At 44.4% G+C, this 16,777-nt stretch overlaps 2 protein-coding genes across 5 annotated transcripts in view; one reads left to right on the top strand and one right to left on the bottom strand.

The window, feature by feature from the left end:
* Positions 1–3,078: 3,078 nt before the first annotated feature.
* Positions 3,079–12,587, bottom strand: LOC120607398 (skin secretory protein xP2-like). The gene is made up of 4 exons (XM_039869310.1): positions 12,537–12,587; positions 10,835–12,221; positions 8,490–8,613; positions 3,079–7,325 (listed from the first exon to the last, which is right to left on the bottom strand). Exons 1-2 carry the CDS (start codon positions 12,585–12,587, stop codon positions 11,010–11,012), a joined length of 1,263 nt encoding a protein of 420 aa, XP_039725244.1. The 3' UTR covers positions 3,079–7,325; positions 8,490–8,613; positions 10,835–11,009.
* The window catches only part of LYN (LYN proto-oncogene, Src family tyrosine kinase), a 112,580-nt gene continuing 107,055 nt past the window's right edge, over positions 11,253–16,777 (top strand). Inside the window, exon 1 of one of the 4 annotated variants that reach the window (XM_039868918.1) lies at positions 11,253–11,548. The gene's annotated coding sequence lies outside the window, so the exon portion shown is untranslated. Of the gene's footprint in view, positions 11,549–13,079; positions 13,147–16,777 lie in introns of those variants that run through there. The other 3 variants (XM_039868919.1, XM_039868920.1, XM_039868923.1) reach the window with 3 other exon arrangements.

The raw sequence follows: 16,777 nt of genomic DNA, 5'->3' as shown, positions 1-16,777 counted from the left end.
ATGATTTTATATTTCTTCCCAATAGAATGATGAAAGAAGCATCAGATCAAGCAGATAGCAGCATCCTGGGCCACCAGTTAAATGGTTGAGGATTCACAAAAATACAACGAAAGTCAGTGAACATGTGTGTATAAAAAGGATAAACAATTAAGAAACTCACATATTATTTAGGTTTTACTGAAAGAATAGAATTCATGGTTTCTTTAGCTAATGATGACGACAATGATCCATAGTAAACATTAACTAATTAAGCTGTATGTGGTTTTTACAAATGTCCTCAAATCTCTTAAGCATTATATATCATACCAAGAGGTTATATCTAACTCAAGTTAAAACAGAACTCAAGATATAACCCAAAGGATAAACATGTAAGGAGTTGAACTTGATCAAACATTTAGCTGTAGTTGTTAATATATTTACACAAAGGTAATGCATGACTTTGATAATTATTCTTTCCTGCCATATACTGGCTGTGTGATATCGACAAGTTGGGTCAATCATAGTTATAGCTTTCGTTTTCATTTTATTATTAATCCTATCACTAGTTTATTAACCATTTCAACATCATTTGTTAGCTAGGCCACTGTTTCTTGATTAGAGCATTGCAAGGTGTGCGAGATGTATAAATTCATGGAAAAGTGGGAAACAGAATCCAGTTTTCAGAAAGCCCATCACATCTTTGAATTTTCCTCCTTCTCGACAGAGGAGTTCTGCCAGCGATGGTCTTGGACTTAAAACCTGCTGCTCTGGCAAATGCAGCCTGAATCCTGCAGCTGCTTTCAACAGAGCCTTGGGGAGTAGAGGTGGGGGCAGTGTTTTTCATTCCTGTTTCCAAACTTACGTCATACATATGTTATGACACAGGTCATACATACACATATATATACAAGTGTGGCCTCTTCAAGTGTATTTAAGAAATTGTCCTAAAATTGGAATTTTTTTTCCTCAAGCTGTCTTTAGCCTAAAGTGATTAGGTTACTATAGCTTTATTAATTCTCAATCATTTTCTGAACCTATTTCTTTGGGGCATCTTTTCTGTAGGGTTAAACTAGGTACTGCCAGAGGAATAAGTAAAAATTAACAAATTATCTATCAAGACTACTTGTACTCTCTCAGGAAGGTGCCTTTTTCAGCCATGTACTTTGGCAGTATTCTAAACTTTCAGGTTCAGATCACAAAATGTTCACATGTAAAGAACTTTAGAAGATTTGGTATTGGATTCTCATCACTGTAAGGCTTTCTTTCTTTCCATTAAACAGAAGCATCTTGTTCAGCTGGTTTATAAAAGTCCATAATAGTTGGTGAAGGTTTAAGCTCCTTTATACTAATAATCTTCTTACCAATTCTTTTGTATGCAAATGCTCCTCAACTAATTTTCCTTATTGAAACGAAAAGCTGCTTCTGATTGTCCTAAGCAAATTGTTGCCACATACTGCTCAATTAATTTCTCCGGGTCACAGTGAATTATTTTCTTAGATAAAATGCCCTCAACTGGTAATGAAAGTCTTCAGAGTAAGTCTTAATGTCAGAAGCAGAGAATCTGAAATCTGGAATTTGCTACAGATGCTATGATGATCAAGCTTTGAGTTTAAAAATGAGGAAACCAAGGTTTCATAGCTAATAAATGGTGGAGCTAGGGCTGAACTTGAGATCTTATAATTCCTATATAAAGTTCATTCTATCAGAGAAAGTCCATTTTTATTGCCAGCTGACATTCCAGAAAACTTAGGCTTTTTTTTTATACATAAAAACATAAAATTATTTTGTTTATAAGATTAATTTTTAATACATGGAAAAATTTGTGCCTCTGTGCTAGGCACAAAAATATAAAGGTGACTAAGACACTGTCCTCAACCTAAAGAAGCTCTGGGTCCTCCTTGACCTGCCAGTGGAATACTGATCTGGGATGTGGCCACATGCCATCTGCATTTGAAGCAGAGGATGGACAGATGAGGTGGGTCATCATTAAACAATGGCAGGGAGACCAAGGGATGCGCCCTGGTTCTGCCTCAGTAGACCTGAGTTGAATCTTAGCTCCCCTTTCACTAGTTATGTGACCTTGAGCAAGTCTCTTAATTTCTCTTTATCACACTTTTATCATTCGTAGAATGAGGGTTGTAGTTTGCCATGTCAGTGTGCTTTTCAGGGCTAAATGACATAAAATATATAATGTACCTTGAACAATGCCTAGCACTTGATAAATATTAGTTATCTTCCCCACTGTTGAAAAGTGGGAGTGGACGTCACACCTGCCCTCTCTACCTCAAAGACTTGGTATAAGACGGAATAAAACAATGTATTCTGAAATAACTTTTAAAATAGTATTTAAAATAGTATTATTATATTTCTTTTACTATAACATTATCACAAGTACCATCTTACTCCTTATTTCTTTCCAGCTCAAGCATTCCAACTGCTTAAAGAAAACCCATTTGTGTGACCCTAACCTTCCAAAAGATACAACGCCCAGAGTAACTAAGAGGTAGGATGTAATTACCATATATATACACACACACATATATATGTATGTATATATATACACACATATATATGTATGTGTATATATATGTGTGTGTGTGTGTATATATATATATATATATATACACACGTTACAGTATATATATATAATATATATATATTATATATATATATACTGTAACAACGTACTGAAATATTTGGCATTTCGGGCTTGTACATGTTATCACTCTGATCTCTGCCTTCATTTTTATACGGCATTCTCCCTGCGTGCAAGTCTGTGTTCGAATTATTCTTTTTTATAAGGACAGGGTCATATTGAACAGGGGACTCCCCCACATGACTTCTCTTAACTGGATTTATTTCTAAATAGGGTCCCATTCACAGGTACTGAAGATTAGGACGTCAGTGTATTTTGAGAGGCCACAATTCAAGCCACAATGGCTAACAGGTTCGCCCCATGAAGCAAAGCAAAGCATTGCTTCTCTGGGTTCCAACACAGCAGCAGTAGCCTCTTGTACCACGCTAACTCTTTGTGTGGCAGACTCAATTTGCCTACTCCCTGCCCGCTGCTTATGTGCGCTGTGCTTAGTGCTCAGAGTAAGAACAACAAATGAAAACAAAACAAAAGGAACAGGTGGATCCTTCTTCAGGAGTTTGCCATCTGGTGCAGGAGCTCCATGTAGATAAATAACAATATTAGAATAAAGATATATAGTGATGAGTTTCAACAGGAACTAGAGGTAACTTTCCATAGGATTGCAAGGGAGTAAGAGATGTAATGTATCTAAAAAGGCTTCCTTGATGAGGTGGAAGTTGAACTAGTCCTTGAAGGATGGTTAAGAATTTGCCATATGAAGATAAAGGGAAAGGGGGCATGTGCAAACAGACATAAAGTTACCTGGCACTGTGCCCTAAGTGGCATAAAAATATCCTCAATACCCTGTGTACTCAGACTATCAGTTGAGCTTTGGTTCTTGCTTCCATTTCTTCCTCCGCCACATGCCATCACCACTTTACGCATAGATTAGGAAAAGTGAGTGTCTTCACTGCTTTCACAATGTTTGGTGAGCTAGATGTCAAACTGAGTATAGTTAACCCAGTAACCACACAAGAGCCTCCTTGGATCACGTAAATGAGCAATTCAGTTTCAAATTCTTATCAGTTCAGTCAAAACTCTCCTGCTGGCTAGTAAGGTAAATAAATACACAGAGTCTTAAATTCTAACTTTATTATCGTGACTTTTTCCTCTTGTAATTTTGAATCCTACCTACAGTCAAATCTGAGGAATCCTTAAGTACGAACCAAATATTACATCCCACAAGACAGTTGTATTTTTAGAAGAGCAATATTCTCAGAGCTTAACAATAACTAATCAAAATAAACAGGACTTCTGAGGAACAGACACACATAAACTATTTAGATCAACAGAAAGACACACCCAGAATCAGAGAAAACCATAAACCTACCCTGGATGAACTCTATCTTTAAAGTATGGTTGAGATTTTACTGAGTGACCTATGAGAATACTCTGCATTTTCTGGACTTTTCTGGAGGCAGAGATGGAGTAAAAAATGACTACAGTGAAGCCGTGAAGGTCTCCTCTAACGCTTTGGCTGGGCACGAGACATCACTGGCTTGTGGGTCTGACATGCTCTGTGAAGACAAGGGAATGAGGTTCATATTAAAGCACACTGACACCTCTGCACATATAATCGGAACCTACAGATTCCTATGAAATACTCCTCATCTCACAGCAATGGTGGCATGTATGTACAAGAAGAGGTACATACATATCGGGCTGGCTCTACAGAGAACTAGAAGGATTCCATTGATGCCTCCTTCTAGGGCAAAAGACAGAAGTAGCATGTGAGGCAAAATTCATTCAAAGGCAGTATAGACTGAAAAACAACATTCAAGATGGTCACCAAACTAAATATAGACATACATACATAAAAATCACCCAACATTGGTCAATTCAGATAAAGAATGTTATCAGAATGTAAAATCATTATCAGCTTCACATAAGCATCCTCATCTGGCTGTGTCTTCACCCCACAGCTATTACCGAAGTGGTTTTTAGAACTGAATTCAGCACGCCCTCTTGCTTCTGGCCCATCGGAGATACTCGGTGAATGGAGACATGGGCTAACAGAAAGAGTCAATAGATAAACAAGAGATGACAGCACTAGCCAGAGCGGACAAGGCCCCTGACAGTTCACCGTAAAAGGTTATGATGGACAATTCTGTCCACATAGAATGACATAAAGCTCTGAGAAAAAGGCTGGGTTTGTTTTCACACTGGGAAAGCAATGTATCACTTTCACATTCACAATTTTAACTATTTTGCTGTCATGTCTGTGACAGTGGCCAAGGCAGCAGCACAGTGCCAGGGGCCTCAGACACGATGGCTGGCTGGCATCACGCAGCAGCAGGGGTCTCCCTTACATGAGTAGTGGTGTTTTCTCTTTGACAGCAGATCCTAAGAGCATCTATCTGCACACTTATCACCTGGACCCATGAGTTTGGACACACACATACTTCAATACCTTCCTGGACACCCACGGCGACACCGCTGTACTACACAGCGCCTGAGAGTCGCCAAACCAATTTGACCATGAACACTTTTTCCATGTAATAGCTATTAGTATTTGACACACATTTAGATAAATTTGTGCATAAACAATATTTTGTGAAAATTACTAACATTTTCCCATAGTCCGAAGGGGTTTTTATGATTTCCCTTTTTTACTTATTCATTCCCTGGTATCTATAACCATTTGTGCTAAAGTCACCCCTCTGGCTGAACAGAGGTTTGATTTTTTCAATCTTACCACTTTACCCACACACGCACATGTACAACCTTGGAGATGGAGGCGCCCACGGTGAGAGTAGAAATGAGCCTGAGCCCCAGGTGTGAGTGGTAGAGAAGAGATGGAGGGAGAAGGGATGGAAGGGGGACAGCGCTGTCTCTAAGAAGGGGGAGAACCTCTGCTGAGGTCAGATCCCAGGCCCTAAGAAGCAGGTGAGCCTGGCCACAGCTTTGGGACCAGAACCTAGTCCACTGGGCCAGCCCTCCTCCCAGACTCCTGGAACTCACGTTCTCACAGTACGTAACCACTTCAGGTGGCCTTTGCTTTCTAGAAGTTGAGGAGGAGGAGAGCGTAAGAGAAGACAAAGCACCGCAGCTGAGCATTCATTTATCCACACCGCATATACACCCACGGCCCAGCCCACCTGAGCAGGACGCCGGTCCAGCCTCTGAGACTGGGGTAGATGGCCTTTGTTCACTCTTGGATGTGATTAGTAGGGCAGCATCTTCCAGAATGAATTAAGTCATACAGACAGCTTTCAAGACCAATGTCTGCAGGAGGCACCCCTCCACTTCCAGAGCAACAGGGCAGGTTTGCCCCAGGGCGGGAAGAAGGGGGATGTCTCTTTCTGCAGCCCCTCCTGACCCAGCACCTCCCTCAGGCTCCAGCTCCTGCTTCCACGGTGCACTGACTTCCTTCCCCCAAAGTCACCTCCCTTCACGACGTCCTGGGTAGCACATGACCTCTTACCCCTCTGCCTTCATCCAAACTGCCACAGTCTTAACGCATTTCACTTTAGTGACACTCCGGCCAAAAATGCATAGCCTGAATCTAATTATGAGGAAATATCACATAAACCTCAATTTAGAGAATTCTACAGTCACTGGTGTGTACTTAAAAAAAAGTCAGCACTGTGAAGCTCAAAGAAGACTGGGTAACTTCTAAATTAAAGGGAGACCAAGGACACGGAAAAACAAAATGCAAAGCATGACCCGGGACTTTTTCTGTTACAAAGTATATATTTGAGACAATTGCCAACATTCAAATATGTTCTGTAGGTTAATTAATAGTGTTGTATCGATGTTAGTTTCCAGATAAGAGAAAGTTTCTGTTTTTAGAAAATATACACCGAAGTATTTAGGGGTAAAGGGACATCATACTTGGAACTTACTCTCAGACAAGGTTATAGATAGAACACAAATGTGGTCAAATGTTAACAGTGGGAGAAGCTGGCTGAGGGATACCTGGTGATTTTTTCTGCTATTTTTGGAACTTTTCTCTAAACCTGAAATTATATTAATATGAAAAGCTAAATACATGAGGTCCTAAATACCACAAAAGCAGCTAGAAAATAAATTTGGTACCTCAAGAATTAGAACCGGGACAGGGCAGGTACTCGGGTCCTGAGACCAGCTCGGTATGAGGGGCTGGGCGTCCTCACTGAAAAGTAGGAAAGCAGAAAGTAGGCAAGGAGGGAAATATGGCACCGGGGCCTCCTCCCTCGGGGAGAAAACAGAAACGAAGTCATAAGCAATTATTCCTCTGACCTTCTGGACACTCCCCAGGAGACCTCAGAATCCCCCAATGTGACTATGATTTATTTATTTTTTATGAATAGTTTAACATTTTGGTCTAACTACCATGTGGCACAATCTTGTATATCACTGAGTGACAAATTAACTTTGTTGTAATTTGATAAGATTTCAATTCTAATTATGTTATTGATGTTATTACCATTATTTGGCTCAGCTTTAACCATTTCTTGTTCAGGTGGCTCGGCTGTTCCTTTATAATGTAGAAGAATTGAGAAGAACGTGGCCTGCATGTACTCCTGTTTGCTTTCAGGCTCACTGAGCTGTTTCTGTGGTATGTCAGGCTGAGAAGCCCCAACTTTGTAGAAGGCATCACAAACTCAGGGTACAACCTCAGGCTTTGCTGTCAGTCAGACGGACAGAAAGGGGTTCAAATCCAGCGGGGACCATTTCGGCAAGGTGAATTTGGGCAAGTCACCTATCCCTCCAGAGACCCCTTCCATATCTATAGAATATAGAAAATAAAACCTGGTTGGTGTGAGGATTGACTGGAGGCTTTAACTAACATGACCTGCCCAGTTCCTGAGCGGTAGTTGTGACAGAAAGCCTCAGAAACCACTCTCTTCTCAATGAACTCTGCATGAACCAACTCTCTCGTTTTTCTCCGTGAAATGCTACATCCCTCCAGTAAAGAGAACCTTCACTTTCTACAACACTTACTTTTCCAAAAGCCAGTGGTTTTTATGTCAGTTTGTGCCTGCTACTACAAATAGGCAATTTAATTAAATAAAAACTTTAAAAATATGAGTGAAAACATTGCTTCTATGTAAAACATGTTGAATATTTGAAAAGTCATAGGTAAATGGTAAAAGCAAATAATTCTGGTGAATTAGGTGTGGGTGAAGCAGCTAGAAGATAAGAGATTGTGGGTGACACGGCTTTGGGGCCTTCTTCTGCTTCCACAAAGGTGTAACCGGAAATCAGATATGAAGTTTCATGAGTGTCATTTAGGTAAGAAAGATGACACAGAACACCAAGCAGGGGACTCGTGCTATGAAGAAACACCATGGCATTACATCAGATACTGACAGTGATTGAATATACTTTAGGTTGAAGTTCAAGTAAAATGTTTAAGGTACATTTACATCATTTTTATGATTCCCTGATTTTAAACAACTTTTCGATTCATCAGTCCCAAATGTGTCAGATGAGAGGCCTTCTAGTGTATTTTACTGAAACACCGGTGATGGGCAGAAACCCATTTGCTTGGCACACATACCCCACATCCCCCCAGGCTGTTTGGCTGGGGCTTTCACAGCGGCTCCCAATCTTGGCTGCTCATTGGAACCACCAGAGAGCTTTAAACTTCTGATGACTCGGCCCCCTTTCTCCACTCCCCTCAACTTTAATTACATTATCTGGGTAGGGCCCGGGCAGGTAAGTGCCACTGCTCTGTATTACTTGCTACTTGGGCCTCAGAAATCAGATCTGCAGCCAAGTTTGTAAGAGTCAGATGGAGAGTCTCAGCCTCCACTGTATCCCTTCAGGCAAGACCAACCAAGAGGCTTGTGAAGACAATACCTAAGGGTTCCTGAGTGGGGCTGAGGAGTCTGAACCCCTAGAAGGCAGCTCCCAGACAAATGGAAGGGGCACCAGGGACAGTCCATACCATGGTAGTGGGAAGGGCTGCAGGTCAGATGGCGAGGTGGGTAGGCCAAGGTGAGAGCGTGTGCAGAGAGGGACCAAATTCGGCTGCAAGTTCATGGTCAGGCATGTGATGATGAAGGTCTGTACTGAAACACAATTTCCTTGAGGTCAGAGATTTCATTTTCCTCCCAATGGGTGATAGACAGTGTGTTCTTATGCACAGTTGATTCTCATTATTGGCAGTAGTTACGGCCTAATAAGTCACCACAATGAATTAGCTGATACTGAACCACTGTTCCTAGGACGAATACAGGGTTAGGTTGCTGTGAGTCTCTGGCTACCATATTTTCATCAATTGCTTTATAGATAACCTTGTTTTATGTGTACCTCTGCTTAAAGACACCTTATTTAATAGATAATAGATATTGTTGACTCAGCAAGACTGAACTCACAGCCAACAGCACCATAATGCATGCCTGCACGAAGCTCTCTAACACATATTTCCTCCGTAAGACATCTTGCAGCCTTCTTGTGCTTAGCATGACACTCAGGGGTAGAAAACAGTGAAATCACCAACAAAATGCACAAAAATGCAAAAATCATGGCATTACACAGATCACAAAAAGGACACACGCTTATAGTACAAGAACTAAAAGAAGAAGGTAGAGCATTGCCTTGTTTGCCTTAGCCGGGAATGTGAGCATAGAGAAACTCGAATTTTCACCACTGTGCTCATGTCCATGAATGACTGTGAGGTGCTGTGAGTACTGATTTGGGGGTTACAAATATATTTTAGTGAGTAGGTGGATTTGCAAATGTGAAATCTGAAAAAAATGAGGATGGACTGTACATAGTTGATGCCATTTCCATTCTTTCCTCCTGTGCTCCTCACTCATGTCTCTCACCTGCAAAGCCTGCTTACCCTGTCAAGGGCTCTTTGCTGATTGGCAGCCTGCCTCTGATCACTCCATTCTGTACTCAGTTCTCAACAGAGAAGACTGTTGAGACAACTCAGCCCATCAATCAAGGAATCAATCCATCAATACTAATGAGGTATTTTAAAGCACTTAAAAAGACTTTTGGGAGGTACAGTGGGAAAGAGTAAATATAAGAAGCAATGTCTTCCAAAGAGAGCTTTACTATATACTACTGAGAGAAAATTAACATGTGAAACAAAGGCAGACATGCTAAAAGTACCTAAGTCTACTTAAAAATGAATGTTGCCCACTCGAAGTGCTCTACATGAATGAAGTGATGAACTTGGCTAGGATACCTGTGTGTGAGGAGTTAGATGTGGTGCAGCTGGCTGTAAGGCCAGCTCTGATGCTGCTTTCTCAGAAACATTTTACGAAAAACATAGGACATTCCAGATGTATTAACCACCACCAAACATTCGTGCCCCATTTTTTATTGCCACATGCCTTTAGCCAGGATCTCAAGGACTTACTGGTAATAGTAAATATTTAATTTAGTCCAATGTATTTGAGAGATCATCCTGAAGAAAAGTCCAGGAATGGGACCTCAGGTAGTGAAATACTCCACGGAATCTGTTACATTTCACTCACAGGTTCAACACCTTCCAAGAGACAACCCGTCCCTTCCTCTTCCACGGGAAACCAACCACTGCATACCAATGAACATCACAGGTATAAACCATCTTGCTTTTTTTTTTTTTAATTAGGGCACTAGTTTGCAAACCTTTCTATTCTCTCACCAAGGACAAATGACTGATGTATAAGATTTTGTTACAAAGTGGCTGACCTGGACCCCGGACTGTGGCTGAAGCCTCCTCAGGTGGGGCCAGCTTCTTAAAACGTTGTTAACAAAAGATAATCAGTCTGAAGTGCTTAGATCTGCCTGGCACCCAATAGTCCCTACGTGTTTGCTATTATTAACACATAGACCAAGTCTTCTACAGGGTGCTGTGTATTTCCTTGTAAATTCTGCAGTGTAGGGAAATGCTACAATTCCAGTGTGCAGAATTTGCTTAAAACAAGTGGGCATCCACAGGGACTGAGACCAATGTTGTACATTGGGTTTCTAAGTGGCATTCACTGACACGGAACATGAGCTTGAATATGCAGTCCTCCTTTCAACAAACACTGGGGTGGCGCGTGCCATGTGCCAGTGTTACACGCAGAGATAGTAGGAACGGAAGACTAACGACCATTAATGTGTGCCAGGCACGGTGTGAGCCCTTTACAGAAGGCATTTCATCCTCCCAGTAATCCTGCGAGGTAGGCATCCCCATCTCCATTTCCCGCGAGGAAATCGAAGTTTTGATGATGTGACATGTCATTTAACTCCTGAGCCCCTCGCCCCCCAACGATACCCCGAACACCCAGCGTACACCCTTAAAGGGCTTACTCTGTTCTGATTAAGAACTCAGAGACCCCGAGCATCAAATAGGCACATCTCATCCTCTCTCTAAAGAACTCCGAACGTCGGGGGATCAGAGCACGCCCCCTTTGCTGCCAGGGACACCCCACTTTTTAACACCGTGGGGAGGAGGCTGGAAGAGAAGGAAAAGACACGGGATGTTTCATCGACGCCGGAGGTTCTCTCCGAAACATCCTTCTGTCGTCGCCACAGGAGAATGTTGGGCCCGAGACGGTTCCACTCTCCCAAACTGCACCCTGGGACGCCAGGTTTCTTCGCTGTCAAAGCTCTGTGCGACGGCCACACCGAAGATCCAAACCTTGGGCAGGGGCCAAACGGTCACTTCCCCGCCCCCCGGGCTCCGTATGCAAATCCGAGCACCAGGAAGTAGCTGGGACCTCTCGGCCGAGCCCAGCGACAGCCAGTTCCTCTCCCGCCGCGCCCGGCCGCCCGCCGCTCGCTCCGGGTCGTGGAGTCTCCGGGCCCGACGCGCTGCAGCCTCCAGCCCGCGGCAGGCGGGGCGGCCGCGCCAGCTCGGCCCCGAGCCCGCAGCCCCTCGCCGCGCGTCCGCGCCCCCCGGCCCGCAGCCGCCCTCCGAGGGTCCCGCTGGGCCGCCCCGTCGCGCCCCCCGCTCTGAACTCAAGTCACCGTGGAGCGCCGCCGCCGCCGCCCCCGCCGCCCCGCAACTTTCACCGCGAGCTGGTGAGTCCCAGGCGCGAGCCGGGGGAGTGGGCGCGGGCGTCAGGGCGGACCCGGCGGGGACAGCGGCTGTGCCACTAGCCGCTGTCCCTGGCGCCGGGCAGGCCCTGGGCCGGGGGCCGGGGGCCGGGGTCGGCGCGCACCGCGGGAGGAGGGGACGCGCACCGCTTCCTGGCTGCCCCGGCGCCCGGCCCGGCGGTGAGGACACCCAGATGTCTTCAGCCTTAGGTGACCCGGCCCCGAGGGGCGAGGACGCGGGGGCGTGCAGCTCTGCAGGTGTCTCCTCCCCGGAGCTGCGCAGGGGCGTGGTGGGAGGGGAAGGCGCGGGGGGCGGGGAAGCACCGCGGAGTCCTCCGGGCGCGGACCGGAGGGCCGGATGCTCTCTCCGCCCTGGCCAGTCCTGGAGCGCCGCGGGGAAGCCCCCTCCACGCGGAGCGGGCGCCGCGGGGCTCCTGGCCGGTTCCCTGGCGGGGACTCCTCGGGTTACACAATCTGGGCTCTTGCCGGGCCCTGGGTCCCCAGAAGGGAGGGGTGGGGCCCTCTCCCAGACTCGCGGGCAGCTGCCCTCTTTGGGAGCAGGGGCAGCAGCGTGACGTCGAGGGGGTGCGGCGGGGGCTGGTGCGCACTGTCCTGCTGAGCCCGGCGCCTCTTGGCCTGCAGCGCAGCAGTCCCGTGCCTCCGCCAGCCGAGAGGAAGCGAGAGTTATTTTAAGAATTCAGGGGTTGCCTTCGGGGAGGGTGTAAGCGTCAGTTCCCACTGTCCTGCGTTATCTTGGCCAACTGTGGTGTGTTCTGGATGCTGTGCATTTGTACTGTGCTTTCTAACAGCCGACGTGGTCCTGTGGTCATGTCGTGTGTGTGTGTGTGTGTGTGTGTGTCTCTAATCCCAAACCCACTTAACTTTGCTATCTTTGCCATCTCAGAAACCTGAGTTGAACGGGTGGTGGTGGTGACGGGGGTTGGGGGGTAGGGAGGGGGGTGCAACTTCTTACCTGAGTGTGAACTTGAGCCAGGATGGACATTCCCTGTTTGAGCTTCCTCATCTTTGGGAGAACCTATCTACCTCCTGAGCTTTTTATTGCATGTAAATTCTCAAGCACGTCCTAGGTATTCCGTGAATGGTACCGTATATTATTTATTGAAAATAATTCTGTCCATAAAAAGTGAGGCTCCTGGGTGCTTTGCAATTTGATAATTTTAAACCTAAGACTACCTGTCCCATTTAGCCACCTGGCCTTACTAGTAAATCTGCTTAATACAGTAAACCAGAGTTTTGCTGTCCCACAGCAGGGCCCAGGAGTCTGGCTCACACTAAGAACTAGCCAGTATGGATGTTTGACTTACTTTTGATTTGTTGGCTGTCCCCAGCCAGCAGTAGGGTTCAGGAGGGGAGGCACCGAAAGAGTACAGTGGCTTCCTAAATAAGTGCTCAAAGTCCTTCCTGAAATGTAAGCTCTACTGGCAAAGGGTGGGATTCAGGTAGTCCCTGGTTTTCACTTGAAGGCGGAGGTGAACGTCATGAGGCTTGAAGAACTTTAATTTGATCTCAAGAGACTTTCTGTGACAGGGCCTCTTTGGATGCAGAGTAGGGCAACACTGTTGGTGAGTGAAGGGTAGAGGGCTCCGGTGTAAGGGAAACGAACGTGGGAGCCCAGAAACCTGAGTTTGGGTCTCTTCCACCATTTACCAGAGCTGTGATTTGGGATATGTTACTTGCTAACATTTCCTGCATAGCAGTAACCTGAGTTATATTATGACTTGTCTGCATTGTATGTAGTCTGTCTTCACTACTATAATGAAAGCTCCATGACAACAGTTGCATCTGTCTTGTTCAGAACACTAGCCTCTTGCCTGTCACATAGTTGAGATTACTTGGAAGAAGGAATGAAAGTCTGTCCCTATGCAAAGCAGAAGAAACATGGCTGGTTCCTAAGGCATTTGAAACTACTGGCCCTTCTGTCCTGGTTTCTGAAATGGGGATGTGAGGGATTTTGGGACTGTCACGTTATCCCAGAGCTAGTGCTCTAAGTGGAAAGCTCCACTCAGAACTGGTTACTATGCTGTATTACCCGGAGAGGGGGCTTGATTTGGAGTATAAGATGTAGCCTGCAAAAGTAGTTTGCCCTATCCGAAAGACCCGCTTTATCTTAGTCATAGGTGAAGCAGAGGTATGTGGAGAATTTGTGATGTCCTCTCTACATTCTTTTAGTCCAGCAATTTTGCAGATCAATGATTTTCAAAGCCTTTTAGTTCCATTATATTTGTATTCAGAAATAAATCACCAAAACATCTGAGATGCCAATTGGTTCAAATGAATATATAGAGTTGTGATTTAACACTATACTATCCATAAACCATACTATCCATAAACAAGCCCATACTAATTTTAAATCTGTATAATAAGAGTACAGTGTGTACACATCTATAACGCGGAACATTGTTACAACTCACTCACGCTGCTCAATGACCTCTGTGTCTTCAGGCATAGGTAGTATTAACCTTAAAGGATCACCACAATCATCATTTGGGACTTTGATCAATGGGACACATCAGACATCTTCCGGGCTCTTCTTGGCAATGATGGTGCTAATACCTTTTGCTTAGCCAGGGCCTTCCTAAGCTCTGATTTCATTTGAAACTCTCATGGCCCCCCAGAGTAGGCAGGGACAGACACAGAAAAAGAGGTTTGGTGGCATGTCCAAGGTCACAGACCTGGTTAAGTGGCACTGTTGGGCGGAGTAGGTATATCTTCTGGCTCCAACTTTATAATTTCTCCCACTTTTCAGCCTTTGGACCTGTAGTAGGTACTCAATTACTTAAAAGCAAAGAAATTAATTTATCATTTAATACACATTTTTAAAAACAGAATCACAAGGCAATTTTCTTCCATCACTTGATAATTGTCTGAACTAAGTGACTAACTACTCAGAAGAAATGAGTAGATGCACCATCAACTAGGGCACTGTACTGGGGAGATGAGCTTCTTCGCCTTTCTATACTGCTTCCTCCTTGGGGAGGAGGGAACTCTGATAACTGACACATGTACGGGCTGCTGTCAGAGCAGCTCTGCTGACTTGGGGGCTGTCAGGTGCTTATTGGTTAATACAGAAGTGTTCACTTAATACTTTGCAAAGGGATTTCCTCCAGTCTCTGCTAGAAGTGTTTACCTATGAACTCGGTGAGTAGTTGTTATATCAGTGACAGCATTGGCCAAGGTGAAAATAGAAAGTAAGGAGACAGGGCCCATAGGATGCACATTAAAACATGCACCCCATTTACTGAGCATCTGTCATGAGCACCTCCCATTTACTGAGCACCTGCACTAGACATTGCCTCCATCTTTTAAGATTGGTAATGAAGAGGAAGACATAGAAGAGGAAGTTGGTTCTGTTTTTTTTCTTTTCTTCAGTTAGAAATAGTAAAAGATTTCTTACAGCTGTCTAGTTTCCCGATACTTGAAATGTGAAATGTTGAGATCACTCCATCATCATTTCTAAAATTTATTTTGAGTAAGTTTCCATTTGGGGGAGAAGCCCAAGTGTAGAAAATAATATGGAAATCTGCCAGTTGAAGAATTAGAAATTTTGGAACAATCTATTTGAAAGACTGGGACCTTCTTCTAGATATCTTTGGCTTAAGTTAGCCGGAAGTGCTCTCTTATAATTTAGAATAGCAAGTTTAAATAATTGCTTGGGATGATGTGTTAAAAAGGTTCATCTGTGCCGAGATGTTGCCGGCGGGGTGGGGGGCCTGTAGTGGCCTTTGTTCCACATCCTCGGACTTTTTCTTCAGTCTTATCCTGTATTTCACTTTCCCTTAGTACTGAATAAGCTCCCCACGTTCCTTATTTGCCACAAGGCTATTTCTAGAAAGTTATATTTACAATCAAGTTATAGTTTTCATTTGTATAGATTTCTTTCAAAGTGTTGATTATTTAACGGTGTTTTACAACCTTCAGCATATTTCCAATCTCCCTTCTCTAGATCCCCTCTTCGACTCTTTCCCCAACATCTTACAAAGGCTTCGAACCACAAATTGTCATGATAGGAGTTGACCATTTAAGGGAAGAGATTTTTTTTGGTTCGTCTCATTGTAACACTGTTCGGTTTTCATAATGCTGAGAATGTATAAATGATATTCCATAAAATTATACAAAAGGGGAGCATTTACAAAATCCATTTGAGTGGGTGTTTTTTAAAGCTCTAGGCTCTGCTCTTTGGAGCTGTAGAACCCTGGGAAGAAGGCTTCATTCATGTAGCTCAGAGGGTCTTCTAGTTTGTCTCATTTCCTTTTTATAGTTCATGTTTCAGACAAAATCAAATGTTGCTGGGCCTGCCGGCACTCCCACCTTCCTGTGAGCATCTAAAATCCTTCTCACTACTCTTTATTGACCCTAATCCATGCTGAAAGAAAGCTCCTTCCCAACTCTCCCTCCCCTGTCTGTCCGTACAACATCTGGTTGGAAGCTAATGACTTTTCTGGGCCCACTTTTTGGCTCAGAAAAGTCATGTGACGATGATGTCTTCTTGGTGTCTGGGCCTTCTGGGTGTCTGCACTCTTCCCGTAAATGTTAACTCCCACGAGGGCAAGTGGAATGGAGAAGCTTGTTTCAGAGAGACGTAGGGAGAGGGAGGACCACTTCTGCTTTCCACGGGGAAGCTGTGTCACGGAGAGCAGAACCGTAGCGGCAGGCCCTGAAAGAGGGGGGTGGCGAGCAGGCGAGGAAGTGATACTTCCTCCTGCTTCGAAGGCCGTAGGCCGTAGGCCTGGTCATTTGCCTGCAGCCCCACCTTCCTTGCTACCCGACACTGCTTTTTCCTCAGAGTTCTTTCTGCCACCTTCTGTTCTGTTCATTTTCGGTTTGCCTTTGAGAAAGGGTTGGGGCAGGAGGAAGATAGAAAAAGGATGAATCTACTCATCGGCACAGAGCCTTCTCAGCGGCCATCGTTGAGTTTTCAGCAATAGAAGGATGTACATTTTGAAATTCTCCATGGAAACCATTACGAAACTCTAAGTAGATGTTTTGAAATCTTTTAATGTTTAGGCAACATAATAATTTCTTAATCCTAACTACAGTGGTTCAGTGCTATTTTAAGAAGTATTTAAGGTATAACCTCTGGTTAAATTTTAGGGATAGAGTAGTGGCTTTCAAACTTCTTTGACCATGGCCTATGTCAAGAAACATATGACTCTGTGCGCACCTGAGTGCACACCTTTCTATTTTCTAAAAAAA

The sequence above is a fragment of the Pteropus medius genome, unplaced genomic scaffold (genome assembly GCF_902729225.1).
Source record: "Pteropus medius unplaced genomic scaffold, Ma_sr-lr_union100, whole genome shotgun sequence".
In the NCBI taxonomy this organism is placed as follows: domain Eukaryota; kingdom Metazoa; phylum Chordata; class Mammalia; order Chiroptera; family Pteropodidae; genus Pteropus; species Pteropus medius.
This window is presented reverse-complemented; position numbering and strand designations above follow the sequence as displayed.

Bases quoted from the DNA above. Each gene is read 5' to 3' on its own strand.
- LOC120607398 (XM_039869310.1), bottom strand. From the start codon at position 12,587: ATGAGGAAGCTCAAACAGGGAATGTCCATCCTGGCTCAAGTTCACACT. The intron at 12,222-12,536 runs GTAAGAAGTTGC...CGGCTGGCGGAG, and splicing joins TGGCTCAAGTTCACACTCAG to GCACGGGACTGCTGCGCTGC.